Source organism: Triturus cristatus, chromosome 1_2 (genome assembly GCF_964204655.1).
Source record: "Triturus cristatus chromosome 1_2, aTriCri1.1, whole genome shotgun sequence".
Taxonomy (NCBI): Eukaryota; Metazoa; Chordata; class Amphibia; order Caudata; family Salamandridae; genus Triturus; species Triturus cristatus.
This window is the reverse complement of record NC_140580.1, coordinates 144,501,175-144,523,184: the sequence shown is the minus strand read 5'-3', so window position 1 is coordinate 144,523,184 and position 22,010 is coordinate 144,501,175. Positions and strand designations below refer to the sequence as shown.

Genomic DNA, 22,010 nt, shown 5'->3' with positions numbered 1-22,010 from the left:
CTCTTCAAACATGGATATGTATTCAAATTGAATTTCATGGGGTTATTTGACTTCTTAAATAAGATAATGTAATATATATAGAAATATACAGTATGTCATGTGACTACCCACGCTCCCCAACATGGGACATGTTTCTATGCACCGTTTACATTGCCTCTATTTATTTGCCGAGGAGTAATGCAGTATACTAGCGAGCACACACTATTTGTGTATGTAAATGTAATGCTTGCAAATTTAAGTTATTATGTGACAGCGTGTTAAATGCATGGCACTATGCAAATCATAAGGTTCATAACCAGCTAGATTTAGCCCATTATGTAGATACACTTGTGTACATTGATTTTGACCACTATGGTTTAATTTGACCAATGGGCACAATATGTAATGAAGCATATAGTCATGGTATTTTATATTCTGACATTGTCTCTTCGACATTTAGTAATGGCTGCCAAAGCTGTGTGCAGTATGAGACAAACCTTTGTCTGTTGCTTATTTTCCAGTAATTTCTGGTTACATCAAGCTGATACACTTTGTATATTTACTTTTGCATATGCTGATGTCACTAATACAGCATGTAACCATTTATTTAAGTGTATATATGTATAAACTGGCAACCTTTTGACATTCAGTAATGGCCGCCAACGTCACAGACACCACTAGACAAACGTTTGTCTGTCGTTTATTTTCCCAGCTATGTATACACCTCCCTTTTGTTGTACACTTCGTGTGATCAAGTCAGTTTCACTGACGAAACGCGTAACGAGTGACTAAATAAACAGTCTATTCTCCTTCCCGAGTGCGAGTCCTTCTGTGAAGAAGACGCTGTGTGTTCATTAAATTACCGGGAGACCTGCTCGGTTTTTACTCGCCACCTGCCCATGGGACACGGATTCCAGGAAACAAGGTCATTTTTTGGTGAATATATATATATATATATATATATATATATATATATATATATAAATTTGGGGTAATTCCGTTCACCCGTTCGACCTGTAGCCTTGTCTAAAGTTTCCTATGGAAATTAACATGGAGATAATACGTTGTGGGACCCCCCTTTTTTCTCTGCCCCCCCTTGACAAATCACCCCTAAACTTCCCACATAGGAGCTGATATGACCAAAAAATTAGTTTGGAAAATTTCATGAAGATTCATCAAACGACCCCAAAGTTATAAGCAAAACAAAAAATGCTCTTCCTATGGAAACTTGGTCCTAACTATAACTACCCACTGGCAACCGCCAGCAGGGGGGATATATATATATATCTCCATGTTAATTTCCATAGGAAACTTTAGACAAGGCTACAGGTCGAACGGGTGAACAGAATTACCCTAAATTTGGCAGGGAGAAGTGTATTCAGTAGTTTTTGAGAAATATCGAAATTTACAGATATCGATATTTGGGAATTCTGCAATCTCATTGGATGAGGCGTTACGAGCACAAGCTTGCTGCTTATTGGTGGTGAGCACTGCAAGCGGTTGCAACTAGGAAGTGTTGGCCACCATTTTGTGATTCCGTTGAAGCGAGTAAGGGGGAAAAAGGGCGAAAAGAGTAGGAAACGGGAGGATAGGAGCACTGTAACCTCAGTGGGGGAGTGCGAAGCGAATTAGTCACACCTACCGGTCTAAAAGTCCGGTGTTGCTCAGAGTGACATGGTGCTGAGATGAGATGGTGCTACAGTCGGGTATGAAACCTAGAGCCTAAACCGGGAGGTCATTGCTGTAAAGTGATGTGCTCTGGTGTTTGTAGGATACCTGTGGAAGTAGTGTTAGTATGCGTTTATACCATACAGGGAGTGGGAAGCGAACTACTGAGCTCTACCGTGCGTTTATACTATACCGGAAGTGGGAAGCGAAGTACTACGCCTACCGGTGTGAAGACTCGGGGATCAAACTGAGCTGATTGTTGTAAAGTGATGGGCTGTGGGTGCTGTTGCATACTGGCTGCTGTAGTATAACTGTAAGTAGTGTTAAGATGCGTTTATACTATACAGGGAGTGGGAAGCGAACTACTCACCCCTACTGGTCTGAAGACTCGGGGATTAAACCGAGAGCTCATTGCTGTAAAGTGATGTGCTCTGTGTACTATTTCAATGTAAGTCATAGTACAATGTTAGTATGTAATGATAGTATAATGTAAGTATGTAATGTTAGAATGTAGGGCTGTCACGAGGGGAATCTTGGGGAGTTTGTACACAGTGCTGGAGAAGACGGATGCCTTGGTGTCTGGTCCTGTTGGTGGCTGTTTAAGCTGTCTTCTTTTCTTGCAATAAATCTACTTATCGTATCCACTGCTGTCTTCCTGTTCACGACATAAATTTGGCGACGAGCGGGAGAAGGTGAAAAGAAGGTAGCACTCACTAAGATTTTGCGCTTGCTTGCGTTGTGCTGAAGAACCGTTTTCTTAGTGAATCTGTTTCTACTCATCCCAGGGTCGTGTGCTGAAGACCTGTTTTCTTGGTGAATCTGTTTCTTCTCATCCCAGGGTCGTCGGCTGATCGAACTACGTGATCCTACCTGTGGTAGGATTTATATTTTTTTGATTTTGGGCTTCCTCTGCCTCTTCACTACACTCTAGTTGCAGTACCTCACGTGTGCAAGTAGTGTTAGTATGCGTTTATACTAATTCTGTAGTTATGCATTAACCAAAGCATCATGGTCCCATGGAGCGCCACCTCCTAGATGCAGGTCATACAATGTCCCGGGGTGTGCAAGCGCAGGACATTTATGTTTGCTATTACAGGGCGGGAGCATTGCTTGCACCCTGTGATAGTAAATTCTTGTTTGCCTTGTTGAAGCGAGAGGAGGAAAACCTCGTATCGTTTCAATAAAGCGGAACCGGATGGTAAAAATGGAGAAAAAAAAAATTAAGCGGGGTCTCACCCGTTCATTTAAATGAGCACACTGGTGGGTAATGTTCCGGGGCCAATCCTGTTATATTGCGGGGTCTCTGCAGCACTGGGGATCTTAATCTCACATGTAAATTAGGCGCGGGAGGGCACACAGACGTTTCGCAGACTAGGGGATCGACACCTCCCCGGGTATTGTTTACAAATTGTTGGGGGGCTTCGAGGCCAACTCAAGACCAAGGATCGGCAACCTCCGGGGCTTTATTTAAATATGGAGGGTGGGCCTCACCAGTCCTTGAAGCCTCGGTGGTCCTAGGCAGTGTCTTATTGGTTCTGAAATCACACGGGCAGTACTCATGGTGTTATAAAGTGATACACTCATAGAACTCTTGCGGTTGTACAATTACCCAGGCTTCATTTGTGTAATAGTGTGTTGGTTTATATTTGGTAGGTGCACCGGAAAATTAAGCAAAATTTCCCTTATAACCTACTATCAACCGTCGATTTTCACAATAAACTACAGACAAGTGTTGTCAGAAAAAGAAGACCTATACATTCAGTTATTTATTGGTAAAAAAAATAACTTTTATTAACACAACACAAATAAATGGAAATGTAACTTTATTAGAACAACAGTAAAACATGAAAGAAGTGGGTTGGACTTCTCCAGAAGCAGCGTACAAAACCTGCAAGACAAAAAAAAAACATAAGTATGTGTGCCATGTCTAAGAGAAAAAGAAAGGTAGTGCGAATGAATGGAGGAGAGTGAGAATGGGACAGAGAGCGAGTGGGTGGAATGGAGAAGGGGAGGGAGAGTGAAAAGAACAGAGGGAGGAGGAGACAGAGCACCTGCCTACTGCACCCAGCCCTCTCTGTTCACCTTCCGTCACCCGTGTGTCTGGGACGCTGGGGTCCGTGAGAAAGAGTGCGGTCCAGCAATTCCTTAAAATGAAACGGAGATATGAATGAGGCCAGAGATTACATTATTATCTATGGCAACATCGCTCCCAGCCCCTTCCCCCGCACTGTGCTCAATTGCAGCTCCTACGCGCCGAGGCTTGACTCCTCACCTGCCACAACCGGTGTGTCCCAGGACGTGCCCGTGCGAGCTCCAACTCCGGGGTGCCGCTATCAGGGTGGCCCAGCAGGTCTCCGGTCGGGGATGCTGTCTTGATACCACGGTGAAAGACGTCAGAATGCCCAGGGCAAAAGACACACATTTGATGGATGGAATGCCACTGGAATCAAGCTTTCCTTGCTGAAGAGGGTTGAAACCCCGAAACCGGTCCTAGGATGCTTGTTTCCAGTCCAGGGAGGACCTGGCTTGGCAGTTCGAGCTGGACTGTTCCCATGAGGCACAGGGTCAAGACTGATTTGCATATGGCTGGGTTCAAACTTTAATGGTATGGTGTAAACGGGACACAGCGTCTCAGGAGGAGGTACGGGATAACCAGGACTGGTGGTTACCTACACCCCCACTATCTTATTCTTTTGCCCACCCGCAGGACAATTGGGGTATGTGCGAGAATACGGAAGTGGATACAGATTACGAGACGGGTCCCTTTAAGCAGCACTGCCTATTCGCGGAAGCCACGCCCCCGTCATCACGTGGTCACACGGGATTGGATATTGGGGCGGAAGACCAGACCACGGCGTGTGACATCACCGAAGAGTGGATTCCGGGAGGCGAGGAGCGGAGACAGATATCGGAGAGCGGAGGAGACGACCCAGCGGAGCTACCAGACGGGGACTACACGACGGAGCCTAGAGGAAAGCCAAGAGGCCAACGTACTCACGCAGCGCCGCGCCACTCTCCTGGAGGAGGGTGGCTACCCCAGGTACGGGAGCGGGTCAGGGGCTTGATGGGGTGGCGAAAGAGCCTTTAGACCGCCGTGTTCCCCTTTTCTTTTCCCCTACCCCTGCACTAATCCCACGTGACACTGAGTTCGATGTACAGCACTAAAACACAAGAGTAGGTGTGTCCTCACTCCCGGTCCCGGTGTTAGGGTGTATACGAGTCGCACAGTAGAGTCCTAACGGTCCTTTTCTCCCTTCCTTCCCATACGTCCTGTGGGTCCTGGAGTCCCGGAGTACCAGCGGAGAACGCCCCCATAGCCGGAGAGAGGACCAACACCAACGTTGCAACCACGGAGCCAGCAAAGAAGGAGGAGAGACTGCATAGCAGATTTAGACGTGTAACTTCCACAATAAAACCTTACGTTAAACGACCTGGTCTGCGTGCTGTTCATCCCACACCTCTACAACTGGTGTCAGAAGTGGGATCACCGTCCATCAGTACTCCTGTGATGGAAAACGTTATTCAGCACCTCATAAAAGGCCAAGAGAAGTTGGAATGGGCGGTGGGACAGCAAATTGCCACGTCCCAACAAGACAGGGAAGTGCTTCAAAAATTGATTACCGCCCAAGTGGAAGGACTACGTACGGCCCAAACAGAGTCCGGGCTCCATACAGCTCCGGATCGCCGCTCCCATGCACCGCATCCGACAGGAGTCACGCTGCAAAAATACGTAGGAGGAGAGGACCCGGATGCCTTTTTCTCCAATTTTGAGCGAGCAGCAAGGGCCTATGGGTGGCCCGAGGACAAATGGTCCTTTTTCTTGGCCCCCCTTCTCTCAGGGGATGCACAGGCTGCATACCAAGTTGCCAACGCCACAGGGACATCCCCGTATAACGAGATTAAGGCAATTATTCTAGACCACTTGGGGCTCGATGAAGAAGCTTACCGAGTGCGCTTTCGTAAGGAGAAAGGAACCCCAGGTGAAAACCCCAAAACACTGTTTTTTCGCCTAAAAATGGCAGCAGATAAGTGGCTAAAGCCGATAACCAGTACCAAAGAAGAGATTATGGCCCGCATCTATCTGGAACAATTCTTGGAAGCTCTTCCCTATGGGACCCAGAGATGGTTACGGCAGCATACACGCTTGACCCCCGAACAAGCCATCCAAATGGCTAGCACTTATACGAGGGCCCAGCCGAAGACCCTCCCGTGGGACACAGAGAGGCATACCAAGACCGGACAAAACCTAAAAGTAGAAAGGAAGACAAGAGGCCAGTTCGAGCCCCGAAAACCGATGCCACTTCGTATCGAAACGCCAGCGATAAAAGGACCCCAGTGTTTTGAGTGTGGGGAGTGGGGCCATGTCGTAAGAATGTGTCCTCGGAAAAAACCATCAGAAGAACCCATGGAGGTTGGATACCTACCCAAAGCAGTCCTTTACTCCGCCGAAATGGGACCCTCCTTCTATGTAAGCACCAAAGTTAATGGCAAAACGGTAAAGGCCTTGTTAGACTCTGGGTGTAAACAGTCTGTCGCCCAGAAAGGGTTGGTAACTCCTGAAAGCACCCTTCCAAACACCCTAGTACAGATTAGGTGTGTCCATGGGGACGTGAAGCCGTACCCAGTTGCAATATTGACTCTAGAAGTAGACGGTCAAAGCCCCTGTACTGTAAGGGTTGGGGTGGTGGATTCCTTGCCTGAAGATCTGATAATAGGGATAGACAATCCCCAGTTCATAGAAATATTCCAGACTTACTTGCACCCTCAAAAGACAGTGATGTCTCCACCTTGTGCTGCCTATAATGTACGGGAGCCCTGGCTCTTAGACCGGAGTTTTAAGTTTGCCCAGGCAAACGATCCAACTCTTTGTAACACTTGGGAAAATGGACAGGCTAATACCGATTTCCCTCGTCAGGTCTATCCTCGTTTTATCATCCAAAACGACTTGTTATACAGAGAAGGGAGGGAAGGCGAACACCCCCAGCTCGTGGTACCCCTGCCCTTCAGAGAACAAATCTTATTCTATGCACACACACATCTTACAGCCGGACATACCGGTGCCGAAAAAGCCACTCAGAACGTATTAAGGCATTTTTTTTGGCCCGGTATATATAAAGACATCCAGAGATATTGTCAGTCCTGCGACATATGTCAATTAAAGAACTGTCAGCGGCCCCCCGCCGTTCCCCTGCAGCCCTTACCACTGATTGGAAAACCGTTTGAACGGGTAGGTATGGACCTTATAGGCCCACTACCCAAGACACCTAGGGGACATGCCTATGCGTTAGTCATTGTAGACTACGCTACACGGTTTCCAGAAGCTTTCCCGCTCAAATCTCCAACAACGAAAAACATATCGGAGAAGCTGATTGAACTGTTCTCCCGGGTGGGCTTCCCGCGAGAAATTTTAACCGATCAGGGGACACCCTTCGTGTCGAAATTGATGAAAGAAGTGTGCAGTACGCTCAACCTGCATCACCTAAAAACATCCGCATACCACCCCCAAACTGACGGTTTGGTCGAAAGATATAACCGTACCCTCAAGTCCACACTGAAAAAAATGCTTTCCCTCGAATGTACGGACTGGGATCGCTTGCTCCCACTTGCCCTTTACGTAATTCGAGGCCAAGTACAAAGCAGCTTGGGCTGCTCAGCATTTGAAATGTTGTACGGTAGACAGCCTAGATCACTGCTGGAAATCACTAGAGAAGCGTGGGAAAGAGAAACCACTGAGGAACATAAAACCTTCCTAGAGTATACAACACAACTGCGTTCTCGGATTGGTAAAATACGAGAACTAGCACTCCTAAACCTAGAAAAACATCAGATGTCACAAAAGGTTCAATATGATAAAGGAAAGAAGCTTAGAACCCTGAAACTAGGTGACTGGGCCCTAGTCCTTCTCCCGTCTTCCACGAAGAAGTTTCAGAGTGAGTGGACAGGTCCCTTTAAAGTTATAGAAACTCTGGGAAACACCACATACCGGCTACAAGTGACCCCCAAACGAAGACAGTGTTATCACATAAACCTGTTAAAAAAATGGATAGGTCCTCCTCCCAAAAACGCGCATGGTATATGGCCTACTGGGAGAAATGAGTCCACTCTGCCACAGATGCCCCTAAATCCGGAACTGTCCCATGACCAGCGGACAGATCTTCTACTGACCCTGAGCCCCTTTTCGGCCTTGTTCTCTGACCTTCCTGGCCGAACCACCCTGGCCGAACATAGAATTAACACGAAGGAAGGTCTGACTGTCAAACAGAGACCGTATCGCATACCCGCGGCCAGAAAAGGGATGGTGAAAAAAGAGGTGGAAGACATGTTACAGCTAGGCGTCATTCGCCCCTCCAAGAGCGCTTAGGCATCACCCATCGTCTTAGTCCCGAAACCTGACGGCACAACCCGTTTCTGTATGGACTTTAGAGCATTAAACGCCATTTCCTCCCTGGATGCCTATCCGCTACCACGAGTAGACGATCTCATAGAGAAGTTGGGGGAGGCGAAGTACATTACAACTTTCGACTTGACAAAGGGTTACTGGCAGGTGCCATTGAGAGAACAGGACAAACAAAAAACTGCCTTTGTCACGGATGAGGGACTGTATGAATTTAATGTACTACCTTTTGGCCTGCACGGGGCCCCGGCCACTTTTCAGAGATTAATGAACACTGTGCTGCAACCCTATACCGCATTCAGCTCTGCGTATTTAGATGATATAGTAGTGTTCAGTAGCTCTTGGGCCGAGCACTTGAAACACCTCACTATCATCCTTACCGCCCTGAGCAGAGCAGGGTTACACATTAATGCGAAGAAATCTTGTGCAGGATATTCACGAGTGAAGTATCTAGGATATGTCCTGGGAGACGGGGTAATAGCACCACAACAGGAGAAAGTGAAAGTCATCACAGCTGTCCCTTTCCCTGCAACAAAACGGGACCTCAGGGCATTCCTTGGCCTCATTGGCTATTATAGATGTTTCATTCCTCAATTTGCGGAGACTGCCAGCCCCCTGACCGATGTACTGAGGAAAGAGGTGAAACAAACCGTCCTAGCAAACCCCACAAAAAGAATGCTAGAGGCGTTTGTCACATTAAAGAATGCCATAACCACCGAACCTGTATTGGTCTCTCCTGACTTTCGCAAGGAGTTCATACTGTCCACAGACGCGTCCAATTGCGGACTAGGGGCAGTTTTGTCACAACTAGGAGAGGATGGAAAAGAACACCCTATTTTATACCTAAGTAGGAAGTTATTTCCACGAGAAGTCAAATATTCAACCATAGAACGGGAATGTTTGGCTATAAAATGGGCCATAGACAAACTACACTATTACCTGGATGGCCGACATTTCCAACTATACACTGACCATGCCCCCCTTCAATGGTTGAGCAAATCCAAATCACAGAATCCCCGGGTCCTAAGATGGTTTCTGTCTTTACAGCCCTATTCCTTCACCATCAAACACCGTAAGGGCAGTGACAATGTGAATGCTGATTTTCTCTCCCGTGTTCCCCCTCTCCCCGATCGGGAGAGTCTAAGGGGGGAGGTGTGTAAACGGGACACAGCGTCTCAGGAGGAGGTACGGGATAACCAGGACTGGTGGTTACCTACACCCCCACTATCTTATTCTTTTGCCCACCCGCAGGACGATTGGGGTATGTGCGAGAATACGGAAGTGGATACAGATTACGAGACGGGTCCCTTTAAGCAGCACTGCCTATTCGCGGAAGCCACGCCCCCGTCATCACGTGGTCACACGGGATTGGATATTGGGGCGGAAGACCAGACCACGGCGTGTGACATCACCGAAGAGTGGATTCCGGGAGGCGAGGAGCGGAGACAGATATCGGAGAGCGGAGGAGACGACCCAGCGGAGCTACCAGACGGGGACTACACGACGGAGCCTAGAGGAAAGCCAGGAGGCCAACGTACTCACGCAGCGCCGCGCCACTCTCCTGGAGGAGGGTGGCTACCCCAGGTACGGGAGCGGGTCAGGGGCTTGATGGGGTGGCGAAAGAGCCTTTAGACCGCCGTGTTCCCCTTTTCTTTTCCCCTACCCCTGCACTAATCCCACGTGACACTGAGTTCGATGTACAGCACTAAAACACAAGAGTAGGTGTGTCCTCACTCCCGGTCCCGGTGTTAGGGTGTATACGCGTCGCACAGTAGAGTCCTAACGGTCCTTTTCTCCCTTCCTTCCCATACGTCCTGTGGGTCCTGGAGTCCCGAAGTACCAGCGGAGAACGCCCCCATAGCCGGAGAGAGGACCAACACCAACGTTGCAACCACGGAGCCAGCAAAGAAGGAGGAGAGACTGCCTAGCAGATTTAGACGTGTAACTTCCACAATAAAACCTTACGTTAAACGACCTGGTCTGCGTGCTGTTCATCCCACACCTCTACATATGGTGAGCAAAAAAACGATGGATTTAGGCCCAGATCTCTGTACTGGGGTGAATGTATGACATTGTTCTGCATTCTGTCCATCAACTGTTGTTTTTGCAGAATGCCCAGGGCATCATCACGGGGTGAGCACCCGCTCCGCCCATTTTGGCTTCACTAACCCAGTGTCTGAAAAAGGGAAAAAATATAATGTTGGAAACGTATTGAGGTAAATGAAGGTTTCTTTCAACGTTAATAGAGAACACCAGTTGAGTGCATCCTTCCTTCTTGAAGTACGATCTTCAAACTGTTAGTGGTAATCGTGGTTCAAAGAGGAGTTGGAGTGCACGAGAATACACAAGGTTAAATAATAATATGTTATGTCAACATTCACTTACAAAGGAACAGAGCGCATGCTAGAAGTATAATGTGCGTGTGTAATGCAGTGGCGCAAGCCTGTGTGCATGTACACTTCGTAATCAGCTCACTACAGTGCCCCAAAAGCCAACGCCACGTGTCTGTAGGGCAGCGCTGCCCGCTGGCTCAGGCCTACAGTACGGTCCAGCAGGTCATTAAAATGAGACAGAGATGTAACTGAATGAGGTCAGAGATCCCATCGGTACGCAGGGTAACATCGGTTGTTCGCACCTTTGCACACAGGCTGATGCACCCCACCTTTCCCGCAGCACTGCGCTCAACACATGTCTGTAGGGCAGCGCTGTCCGCTGGCTCAGGCCTACAGTACGGTCCAGCAGGTCCTTAAAATGAGATAGACATGTGACTGAATAAGGTTAGAGAACACATTATTAAGCAGGGCAATATTGCTTGTTTGTACCTGCGCACCCAGGCTGATGCACCCCACCCCTCCCGCAGCATCGCACTCAATTGCAGCCCCTGTGCACCCAGGCCCCACTGCTCACCTGCTGTTGTTGTGTGTCCAAACACGATGGGCAGCAGTGTTCAGAATTCAGGTGCAGTGTTGATTGCGATGATGGTGTACGCCTCATGGATCCCTTTTTTTTATTGCGCATTGTGATATGCGAGGTGGATGTGGCCAAATCACCTGAGGCAGTGTAGAAGAACTGGGACATGTGGCGTCGTCGTTATTCTATTTATACGTACGCAAAGTGGGCTGGGCTTGCGTACACCATGCGAGCGTAGGGGTGTGAATAATAGTTCCGGGGACCTGGGCGTTGTTCAGTTCCTGCCTGGCCAGGAAGTGTACATATGTGTGTTTCTGTTGCAGTTTTGACGTCGCAGAATGCGCAATTTACATTAATGTAGCATGTACCGGGAGGGCAGCAACTATCGCTAATGAGATGCTGTTCAAAAACATTGAATGGCCAACATCATATGTCGTTGTCAAGGTTGTGGATATGCGCAGACACTCATGTGAATAGTGTGCGGTATTATTGAAAGTGTTGCTATCGCGAAGCGCACACATGTGAATGTGCTCGCATGGAGGGAGGATCAGCAGTGAGGCTACGTCATAAATAGTGATAACGTTCATTATAGTTAAGCAATGCATGCCAAACGTGAATCTGAAAGTCTCAGATATGACACACTACTATACTGGTAAAGCCTGACAACAGAGAATACAGCAATACAAATGTACACATTGCTGTTTACTGTTTGTCACATGTGATCTAGGATGCGCACTCTGCCCGTGGCTGATGATACCCTTCGGGCCAGCAATACCAAGGCCGAAAGGCAGCACAATAATGTGCACACACACACACACACACACACACACACACCAGGGGCATCGTGTAACACACATTTGATTTTTGATGTAACGTTTGAGATGCATGGCGATCACACGTGGAAGGCTAATGTACAGACCATGAATATTGATCAAGATGATCGTTGCATGTTGTGTGTAGTAGAAGATATGTGTACACAGCAAAAAAACTTTTCAAAAAAGCTCTCTAAGCAGAAGGGGTGTTTCTCATCAAACGCTGTAGAGAGAATGACAAAAATGGGTGGGGTCCTCCAACTGTTACAATGGGAAATGTTATGAACTAATCAAATGCTTTTTTTTAAGGTGACATGGTAATCGCGGATCGAGGGCGCAAGGAGGCCGCACTCGACAAGATTTTGAGAAAATATATTTCTCATAATATAAGTTTATTACATTTAGAAATATATAAATGTTTAAAATATTTTAGATTATCGCTTGCTCTCATATACAGTTTAAAGTTATTTAGATATAGTTTTGAGACATTAAAAAATAAAACGAGGGAATGGCGTGCCCGGCACGACACCATACATCTAAGACGTAACACAGGGCCTGGCAGCGTGCACTCTTCGCATAAGCAACGCGCAGCGGGCGCGACCTCATACGTACATGACGTAACGCATGACTTGGTACTGCATACCCGTCGGATACCTATGTAGCAGGTGGCGCGAACTCATACGTATATGATGTTACGCGGGATGCGGTGCCACAAATCCGTCGGATACGAAATGTTCATCCTTTACGAGTTTAGCAATATGGCAGATAGGATTCACGTGGTGATGGAGCTTGGTACACTACTGGTATGGAAGTGCAGTTTTCTCCCCAAAAAAAAATATATATACATATTTTTGGGAGAAGATATAAAACATTACTTAATTTATAAAGTTAAAAAAAAGAAGTATAATAGAGTAAATATTTAAAAAAATAGAAAAAATATAGGTTTTATAAACATTAAAATATGAAATCAACATTTAAAAAACCTTCGAAATTCACTGAAAAATCCATAGGTTTCAGGGACGTTATAGTTAGGAATTAGCATTTAAAAAAACCTTAGAAATTCACTGCAAAAACCATAGGTTTCAGGGACGTTCTAGTTAGTTGGACATTTGACTCATATAAAACCAGAGAAATTCGCCTGTTATAGTTAGTTGAGCTAACTATAACTCGCGCCCCCGCAATGCACTGCTGATGACGTCACTTATTACATCACTCATGACATGGTCAGTGACATCACTCATGACATCACTGATGACATCTCAAATGACATCACTCATGACATCATCCAGTGAATGTGTGTTTCTGTAAATTTTAAATATGTTTTATAAATATATATATGCCAAGGTCTATTAAAAAATGAATGAGTGTATAAGACTCAGCATGGATGATTAAGTAGGTGTGTCACTAACTGTATAAGTGACTAATTAATTGTGTCTTGCTTAATGCATGTGTTAGCGACTGATATAGACATTCACACAGTCAAGGTCGTTAGTTGATGTGTAAGCAGTTCCATGGTTTGGTTGGCAACTAAATGAGGATCTATATAAACTATTCATTGCTTGTCTGAGTACCTGTATGAGTACCTGAGTATCTGCGTGGGTGGGTGGGTGGGGGGTGTGACTCTGCATAGATGTGTGAGTGGCTAATTCACTAGGTATATGTGTTCAAGTCTGTATCTGTGAAGGTCTGTATGGCTGAGTGAGTGTGTGTATGAGTTTCACGGTGAGTGAATGGATGCCTCAGTGGTACATGTGAGTAACTTCATATGTGAAAGGCAGTATATATGAGTGTTGCACTATATAAATGACTATATGTGAGAATGAGTGATTGTGAGAGTGCCTGTATGGATCAGAGTGTACTTGAATTAGTTATTGTATTAGAGCGTAAGTATGTGTTAGTATATGTTTAAATAAATGACATGGTATGTGTATAACTGTACAGGTGAGTAAATGAAAGTGTTATTGATTATTTCCATTACTGAATAGGTGTTTGAATAACTCTAAGACTGAGAGGCAGTGTCTGTGTCTCTATAGATATGTGACTGGATATGATAATGCTGTATTGATGGCTGACTGTGTGTAAGAGTGAGTGTATAGGTTAATGAATGTATGTGTGTAGACCTATAAATTAGAGAGTGGATATGCACTAACTGGTATTGGTGTGTTCACGGTTTCGAAAATTATAGTCTGTATTTTAGACTGGGTGTATCAAGTGTTACATTGGGGTCTGATCAGGTGCATCTGATTTTCACGTGGATGATGTCATCAGTGATGTCATTTGAGATGTCATCAGTGATGTCACTGACCATGTCATGAGTGATGTAATATGTGACGTCATCAGCAGTGCATTGCAAGGGCGCGAGTTATAGTTGGCTCAACTTACTATAACAGGCGAATTTCTCTGGTTTTATATGAGTCAAATGTCCAACTAACTATAACGTCCTTGAAACCTATGGTTTTTTCAGTGAATTTCTAAGGTTTTTTAAAATGCTAATTCCTAACTATAACGTCCCTGAAACCTATGTTTTTTTTCAGTGAATATGCACACACACACACACGCATACACACACACACACACACATATGCACACGCACACACACGCATACGCACACACACACACACATTTAATTTGTATCTTCTTGGGGGAGACTCCCCAAATCCCCACACGTACCATAAATGTGTGGTAAAGGTCTATATGTGGTAAAAACAGGTGTGGTAATAAATGTGTGGTAAAAGCACTGCAATGTGAAAATCATGTTGTAAAGACAGTTTCCCCTGTAACATGAGAGCTGGTCACAGAGCATGGCCTAAGGCCATGCCCTGCCCCATACTCACTGGCATGGCATCTGGCCTTGCTTAGTAGGACCTGATTTGATATGTTAGTTTTGCTTAGATTCTAGAACAATTTCTTGGTCTTGTATTACACTATTTACCTAGATCATCTGGTATGATCTTCCCAACCTGTCCTCAAGAATGCCATGCCCTCTTTCATGAAATGGCCAAAGTCGATATTCAGTGAGCAACAGTAGAATTATAAAGTAACATGCCTATTTTAAACTCATGACGTTTGTAAAGAATGTGTTTTCCCAGATGAGGTGAAAAATAGACTATGGGTATATATGAAGAGAATGTATGTGTATAGGTCTCTGAGATGAAGAGGGTTTCTACACTGGGCTTTCATTTCATGTACTCTGGTTTGTTTTTCTTGTGGTCCAGGGCTGAATGAAGACAGTGTCCTATGGATAGCTATGGCGGGCACCCATCAGATATGGGCTCTGCTACTTGAAGATGGATCACTGCCAAAACTAAGGTAACCAGGAGCTCCGCTGGCCAAAGCCAGGAAGGCTAAACAACAGAGTATGAATTTAGGAGCTTTCCTGGGGAATTTGTAACCATAGAACACAAAATGATACTGTATTTATTTAAAAAATAATAATGTCCGATGCCTTTTATGGAAAATGGTAATTGAAAGACGGGATCATTTGCTATAAGCATTTTTTTCCTACCAACATAGTGACGTGGTAATGTTGCAGTCATCAGTTAAGGCATTTTAATATATCTTGCTTACAAAACAGGAACAAAGCATGCCTATGTGCAGCTTGAGGTCCTCGATTGGCAATCCTTGCCCCTTAGCCAGTAATTACTGGTGCAAGTGTGCTCCTGCATCCTTACTATGAGTAACTTCTCCAGGACGATAAAACAGCAATCTGAAGAAGTTTCAATGCAAGCCAAGTTGTAATACATAAAATGCCTGTCAGTTGGTGGTGGACCATGTCCGTTTCACTGGGCGATAGGCTAGTTCATTAGAACTGGTTATGTCATCCCTGTGAACCAGATGTGGAGTATATTTAGGATCTTGAGGGGCATTTAAGATTTTTTCCTAATTTTAGACATTTAACCGCGTTGTATTGTTTCCTTCAACAGTGGTTTATCAAAGGGATCCTGCGTTCGATTTGCTGGGAGTGGAAATGAAGAAAACAGGAACAATTCGTACCCACATAAGGCAGGTTTTGCCCAACCCTCTGGTATTTCACTGTCTTCAGAAGAGCCCTGGAACTGCCTTTTTGTCGCAGACAGTGAGAGCAGCACGGTACGGACAATCTCCACCAAAGATGGGGCAGTTAAGCATCTTGTGGGAGGCGAGCGGGATCCCATGGTAAGAACATTGCATTTCTCCGCTATTAAGTCATGACTTCTCAAGCCTTAACACACATTGCCATATCAATTAACTAGTTATAGCCTATTGTCAGTTTTATTCAGCACAGAAGATGCGCTTTATCTCTTACTGTTTATCTCAACCTATTCACATCCTGTGCTCATCTCATTGGCTGCAGGTTCTAAAATTGGTAAAAAGATCCTCATTTTGTCCTGCACATTCCTTGCTCTCCGTCAGCCAGTGTATCTTACATGTTTCTCTTCTTCCAGTTTCTCCTCTTGTTTGCCATAGTCTCCCATCTAATAACATTCGGAACCCAGCTGGGTAATGAAAGAGCAACCCTTTCATTTTGAACGACACTGATCAAGATTTCATTCGAAGTCTACTATTTGCACGTGGTTTGATGACAACCATAACTCAGGGGCGGCTGCCTTTAGGATTTTGTCAGAATTGGGTAAACTTGGGGGACATGGTCTAGCCACGGACATAATTGTCCGCTTGAACCAGGAGCTCTGTGGCAGGGCGGGCCCTGGACGGTGGTTGGAGTGTCTCCTACAATGCAGGGGCATATCCATCTTGCCCCCTGCCAAATACGACACCCTCCATCGGCACTGCCGTAGTGACGGGCGGCGGCGTGAAGCCTGCGTTCCTCCTCATTTGGTCAAACACAGTCTAGGGTGAATCGAGCCTATTCTCCGGGTAGGAGCTGTGGCCCATAGCATTGCGGGAGGCCCGGCCGATCATCAACAGGCCACCTCGCCGGCATTAGAAGATGACAGGCTCTCCACCTTTCAGAGCAGTGAGGGCTTGAATCACTACACCCCCACCGTGCCTGCCATGCACCTTGTCTACGAGGCACTGCTGGGGACCTGAACACACTGCCCGTGATACTCCGGCCTTGATGACGCCAGCAACACTGAGCGTGCCTCAGGTGGGTGGCTTTCACTGACACTTGCGTCCCACTTCTTCCTCCTGCCTCCGTCTGGATTGGCTTTCGCCTGACCGCGGCTTACACACTTGCTAGAAGGGCTGCTCCTTCACCAGTTGGACCTCACCATTAGTTGGGCCTCCGCCAGCAAGCTCCACGACATCCCAGGAGACCCACACAGCCGGGTTGGCAGTTAGTGGCCCGCGGTGTAGGGTGACGATGGGGTGCCTCCTTGTGGCTATTGCTGTGCCCTCCTTTTTACTTATTTCTTCTGTGTGGATCTGAGGGCCGGTGCTTTTGCCACACCTGCAACATTGTCAGCCCTGTCCTGAGGTGGTCCAACCAGAGCAGCCACCTGAAGATGTGGCGGCCCCTCCACCACAGACTGCGTGCAGACGCTACTACCCTCTTCTTGTCTGGGGACCCCACTGGAGGCAATCAGGGGTGCTGTACCTCCCACATCCTGTACGTTGCAGATCCCCCCCTTCGCATCATAGGACACAGCCCTGAGCGGAGTCGCTACCTGGAGGCTACTTGGCACATGATGGCGAGCGGTCGCTGAAAACGCGGACTGCTGAGCCCGGCCCTGGACCAGGACCTGTCGTTTGCCCGCTCTTTGCCCCAGATTCCGCATCACCGACACCTGGGCGCTCACTGACTCCTTGTGCAGCTTGTGCTCGGTCACCACCAAATCACTGGGGGACCATGTGCAGGTGATACTCTACCACCTGTGCCTAACCCGGTGCCCCTGCCATCGCCAGCCCCCTGCGTCCGCCTGCTGCAGCGCAGAGACATGGTATGTCTTCTGGTAAGACCACGGGCAAACCTGCTCGACAGCTGGTCTTGTCTGATGCCCTTAACCTGCCTCGCTCTACATCCCCCCCACTGGGCACTACGCCATCTGCACTGGTCAAGCCATGACCCGCTGCAGCTAGCGCCCCGGACACCACCATGGAGCACATCCTACAGGAGATCTCCGCTGTGGGCCACTGCCTGGAGGGTATGGACGCGAACATCTCTGCACTGACGAACAAATCTAAATCTATCTGCTCGGACATTGCAAGCCTCCAGACCAGGAAGGATGGTCTGACCCAATGATTCTCCGTGCTGGAGGAATAGGTAATAGACTTAGAGGACTGGAGTCGGCTGGACAATGTGTGCTTTTTTGAATTCCCGGAGTCCGCGGAGGTGCTAAATGCCAAAACCTTCCTTAAAGACAAATTCCTGACACTGACCAGCCTGACGTTTGACCCTCCCTTGGAGATACAGAGTGCTCACCACATAGATCTGACAAGGCGGGGAGTGCCCCCATGCCCACGGCCCCTCATAGCCTGTTTCATATGCCACAAAGAGGCCCAACAGTTGATTTCAGCAGCCCAAACTCATGGTCCATACGTTTACAAGGGGCACGAGGTGCGGATGGCGAACAAGGGTCATTAAGCCTTCTTATCCCTCCGTCCCACACTCTGGTAGATGGACATTAAATATGGACTCTTCGAACTTGCTCTCTTTAGGCACCAAGGACAGAGACTTGAAATAATTATTTGCCCCGGAGAATCTGTGCAGCTTTCTTGCTGACCTCTCTACACAGGACATTGATACTGCTTCTTTAGCTACCACAGAGGGTAATGCCTTATCATTGTCCTCCCACACTGCCACTCCCAGCGGCCTCTGGCAGAACTCCAGGGGCTCTCGGCACAGGGTCAGAGATCATGACAGAGCGTCTTGCAACCAGTGCGACAGCAGCCAGCCTCTCCAGGCGCTGGCTGCACTCACAAACAAGCCAGATAGGGACCAATCCCACTCCCCCTTGAAGCCGCCTCTGCCGAGGAGATTGAGCCCTGAGGACTGACCAGCCATGGCAACCCCGATATCAGGGGTGACTGCATCTGGAGTGTTGACGACTAAAGACAGTGGATGGCTGAGTACCGGCATGCCTTCATGCAGTCTACCTTTTTCTCTTTGATTATTTATAAATGTTTCATGCCTTTTTCGTTGTTCTTTCATTGTTTCTTTTATGCCACTGTTTGCTTATTATGTATTTCACTGTAGCGTGCTGCATGCGCAGTCCCCTGCTTCTTGGCCAATGTGCTCACCAACTCATTGTCTTCTCAATGCAGTCCCCCCGCTATTCCCCTCCTATTCGCACCCAATGTTCCCTGTATCCCACGCATTGCGCGGCTGGATTCCCAGGGGGCTTATACATGCATGCTCATACACTGATCCTCCACTGCACATCCTGCCTATGGCATCGCTCCCCCGGTGCTGTGCCCTCTGCTGGACGCAACAGATTCTAGCCCTGACCTGTGCCCAGGGGACCTCAGACCCATAGTCACCTCCTGTCCCCCCCACCGTGTCCATGTCCGTCCATGTCTGCACATTTGTGCACCTTCTAACCGGCCCTAACCCTGAAAGAGGCCCTCCTTGCACAATGCATCTGGAAGCCTAGACCTGCAGCACAAAGTCTAGAGCACTCTGCTGCGCTTCTCCCACACAACGCAATCACCAATTCCCTTCTTTCATCTCCCACCTTTCCTTTTTTTTATTATTATTATTTTATTTTTTTTACAGAGTTTTATATAGCGCGAACTTGACCTGAATCGGGTATCAGAGCGATTTACATAGCACCTGTTGCATTACATTAGGACACAATGATTTTTAATATTTTTTTTTGTTAGGCACGGGGAGATTAAATGATTTGCCCAGAATTACAGGATGTTCAGCGTTATTGCCAAGACTCGAGCCCAGTTTCCCAGATTCGAGGTCGGACGCCCTAGCCGTTAGGCCAACTCCTCTCCCCTTCCTTCCATACTCTGACCCTTCCTCTATTGCATCCTAGTGTCATGAGAACTCCCACCCCGCCCTGGCCGTTGTTCGCCTGTAAATGCTCTTTTAGTGTGCTCGGCTCCCATACCCACCTACTCCCTTCCCTTCCCACCTTAGCCCCTCCCCTCCTTTCCATCTTACCTCTGCTTCTCCTGTTCCTACCACACCCCTTTTCTTCCCCTTGTGCCCCCTATCCCCGTCCCCCTCTCCACCACTGTCCAGCACACTCCCCCATTTTTTACCCTCCTCCCTCCACTCCTGCCCTCTGCCACCTGTGTAGCTCCCACAGCCCAGCATGTCACTCTCTCCCCCGACTGACACTCACCTCTTTCTGGAGATCAGCGCATCTAAGTACATCATCGGTGGAGAATGGAACCTTTCACGCAATACGGTTCTCGATAGGACAGGTTCCCTAGACAAGTGAAACGATGCGGATAGAACCTTACTGGGGGATATCACCTCCGACCTTGGCCTCGTCGATAACTGGCGTCTCTGCCACCCGACGGACAAGGAGTATACCTTCATGTCCTCGGTACATGGCACGCAATCCAGACTAGTCTATTTCCTCATTTCCCACTCTGCAGTAGCACTCGTTGGGGAATCCTGTATACTAGAAGCAGCCTTGTCCGACCACTTCCCAGGCCTACTGTCTTTAGATGTGGCCTGGCCTCCCGGATCGTAAATCATGGTGCCTGAACATACAAAGATACCGCTTCCCGCAGGGCAAGGCCGAATTAAGCGCCCATGTCTCTGCGTACATGGCGGACAACAAGCACTCCGTAGACTCCCACAGGATGCTATGGTTGACCGCAAAGGCAACCCTTCGTGCTCAACCAATGAGGGAATCTGCTGTGACCAATCAGCTGGCTTCTCTTCGTAGTGCTGAGCTGGAGGCACAGATCACCACTCTCAACCGCCTCTTCTTCTGCCGCCCCTTTGTGCCCAATCGCCACCTGGAGCAGACCCGAATGGTTCTCCACAGCCTTTATACTTCTAAGGCAAATTATGCCCTTCAGAGCATGAAAGGGAGGCACTAAGGGAAGCACTATGAGCAGGGTGAAAAGTCAGGCCGCCTGCTAGTGGCCCAGCTGTGGCAACAGGAGGCTACCATGGCCATACCACCTATCAGGTCAACGAGCAGGGAGATACTCACCCAACCCCAGGGCATTATTAATGAGTTTGCGTCATTTTATGGCACACTATACGCCCCAGAGACACCAGCAAGTGTGGATCGAATCACAGTATTCCTTGAGAAGGTCAACCTCCTGCGCATAACGTACAAGGGTCGAGAGCACCGAGCGGGTGACATTAGTAAGGATGAAATTGCGGCGGCCATCTCCAAGCTACCCTATCACAAAGCACTGGGAGAGGATGGCTTCCCGGCTGAATTCTACTGATGGGCAGGGGATGAGGTGATCGTCTCCCTCTATGCTTTCTTCCAAGAGGCAGAGCGGACGGCCTCTTTAGGATCCCTTTCTAATAGGGCGGTGATCGCGGTGTTCCCCAAACCGGGAAGGGATCTTTTGCTCTGCGGTAGCTACCAGCCACTATCTCATCTAAACGGCGACATTAAGATACTCACTAGCATACTGGTGTCATGTTTAAAAACGGTCCTCCTCTCCCTCATTTATAACTCCCAAGTTGGTTTGTACCAGGCCGTTCCTCCAGGAATCATCTCTGCATCTTTGCACACACTCTCTGGACTGTCAGGAATCTCCCAGAGGAGGCTGTAGCTCTATCCCTAGATGCCGAAAAGGCATTCAACCGTATCGAGTTGAGAAACCTTTTTGCCACCATGAAACGGTTTGAACTGGGGGACCAGTTTATCTCTAAGGCACAGCTTCTATACGGCTGCCCAGTTCAGCAGCTCATCTCCGACCCCTACCAGATCCGAAGGGGCACGTCAAGGATGCCCGCTCTCTCCACTCCTGTTCCTACTAGCAATGGAACCCTTGGCCTCCGTTATTTGACATTCACCATTCACCGCTCATAGCCGGCTTCCCCATTTCCTCATCGTAGGAGGCCTCTCCAAAGTATATCTCTATGCCGACGACATCCTTCCTACCCTGAGGGATCTTTGCAACTCCCTTCCAGCATTACTGGAAGTCACAAAAGACTTTGCTGCCCTGTCCAGTTACAAGGTAAACTAGGACTAGAGTGAGACCCTGCCGCTGTCGACCTGCACCACAATTGCGGCAATACATGGATATCCCTTCCGCTGGAAAGCTTCTCAGCTTAAGTACCTTGGGATCTTAGTCAACAGGTGCCTAACCAAGATGGTCACGGACAACCTGACTCCTCTCATCTCGCAAATGAAACGGGACTTCGATAAATGGTC

General features: G+C 47.8%; 1 protein-coding gene across 1 annotated transcript in view; it reads left to right on the top strand.

The window, feature by feature from the left end:
* Positions 1-22,010, top strand: part of NHLRC2 (NHL repeat containing 2) — an 867,133-nt gene that overhangs the window by 647,484 nt on the left and 197,639 nt on the right. The window contains exons 6-7 of the mRNA XM_085603309.1: positions 14,979-15,072; positions 15,687-15,918. Coding sequence (XP_085459435.1) covers positions 14,979-15,072; positions 15,687-15,918 — 326 coding nt within the window. The remainder of the gene's footprint in view (positions 1-14,978; positions 15,073-15,686; positions 15,919-22,010) is intronic.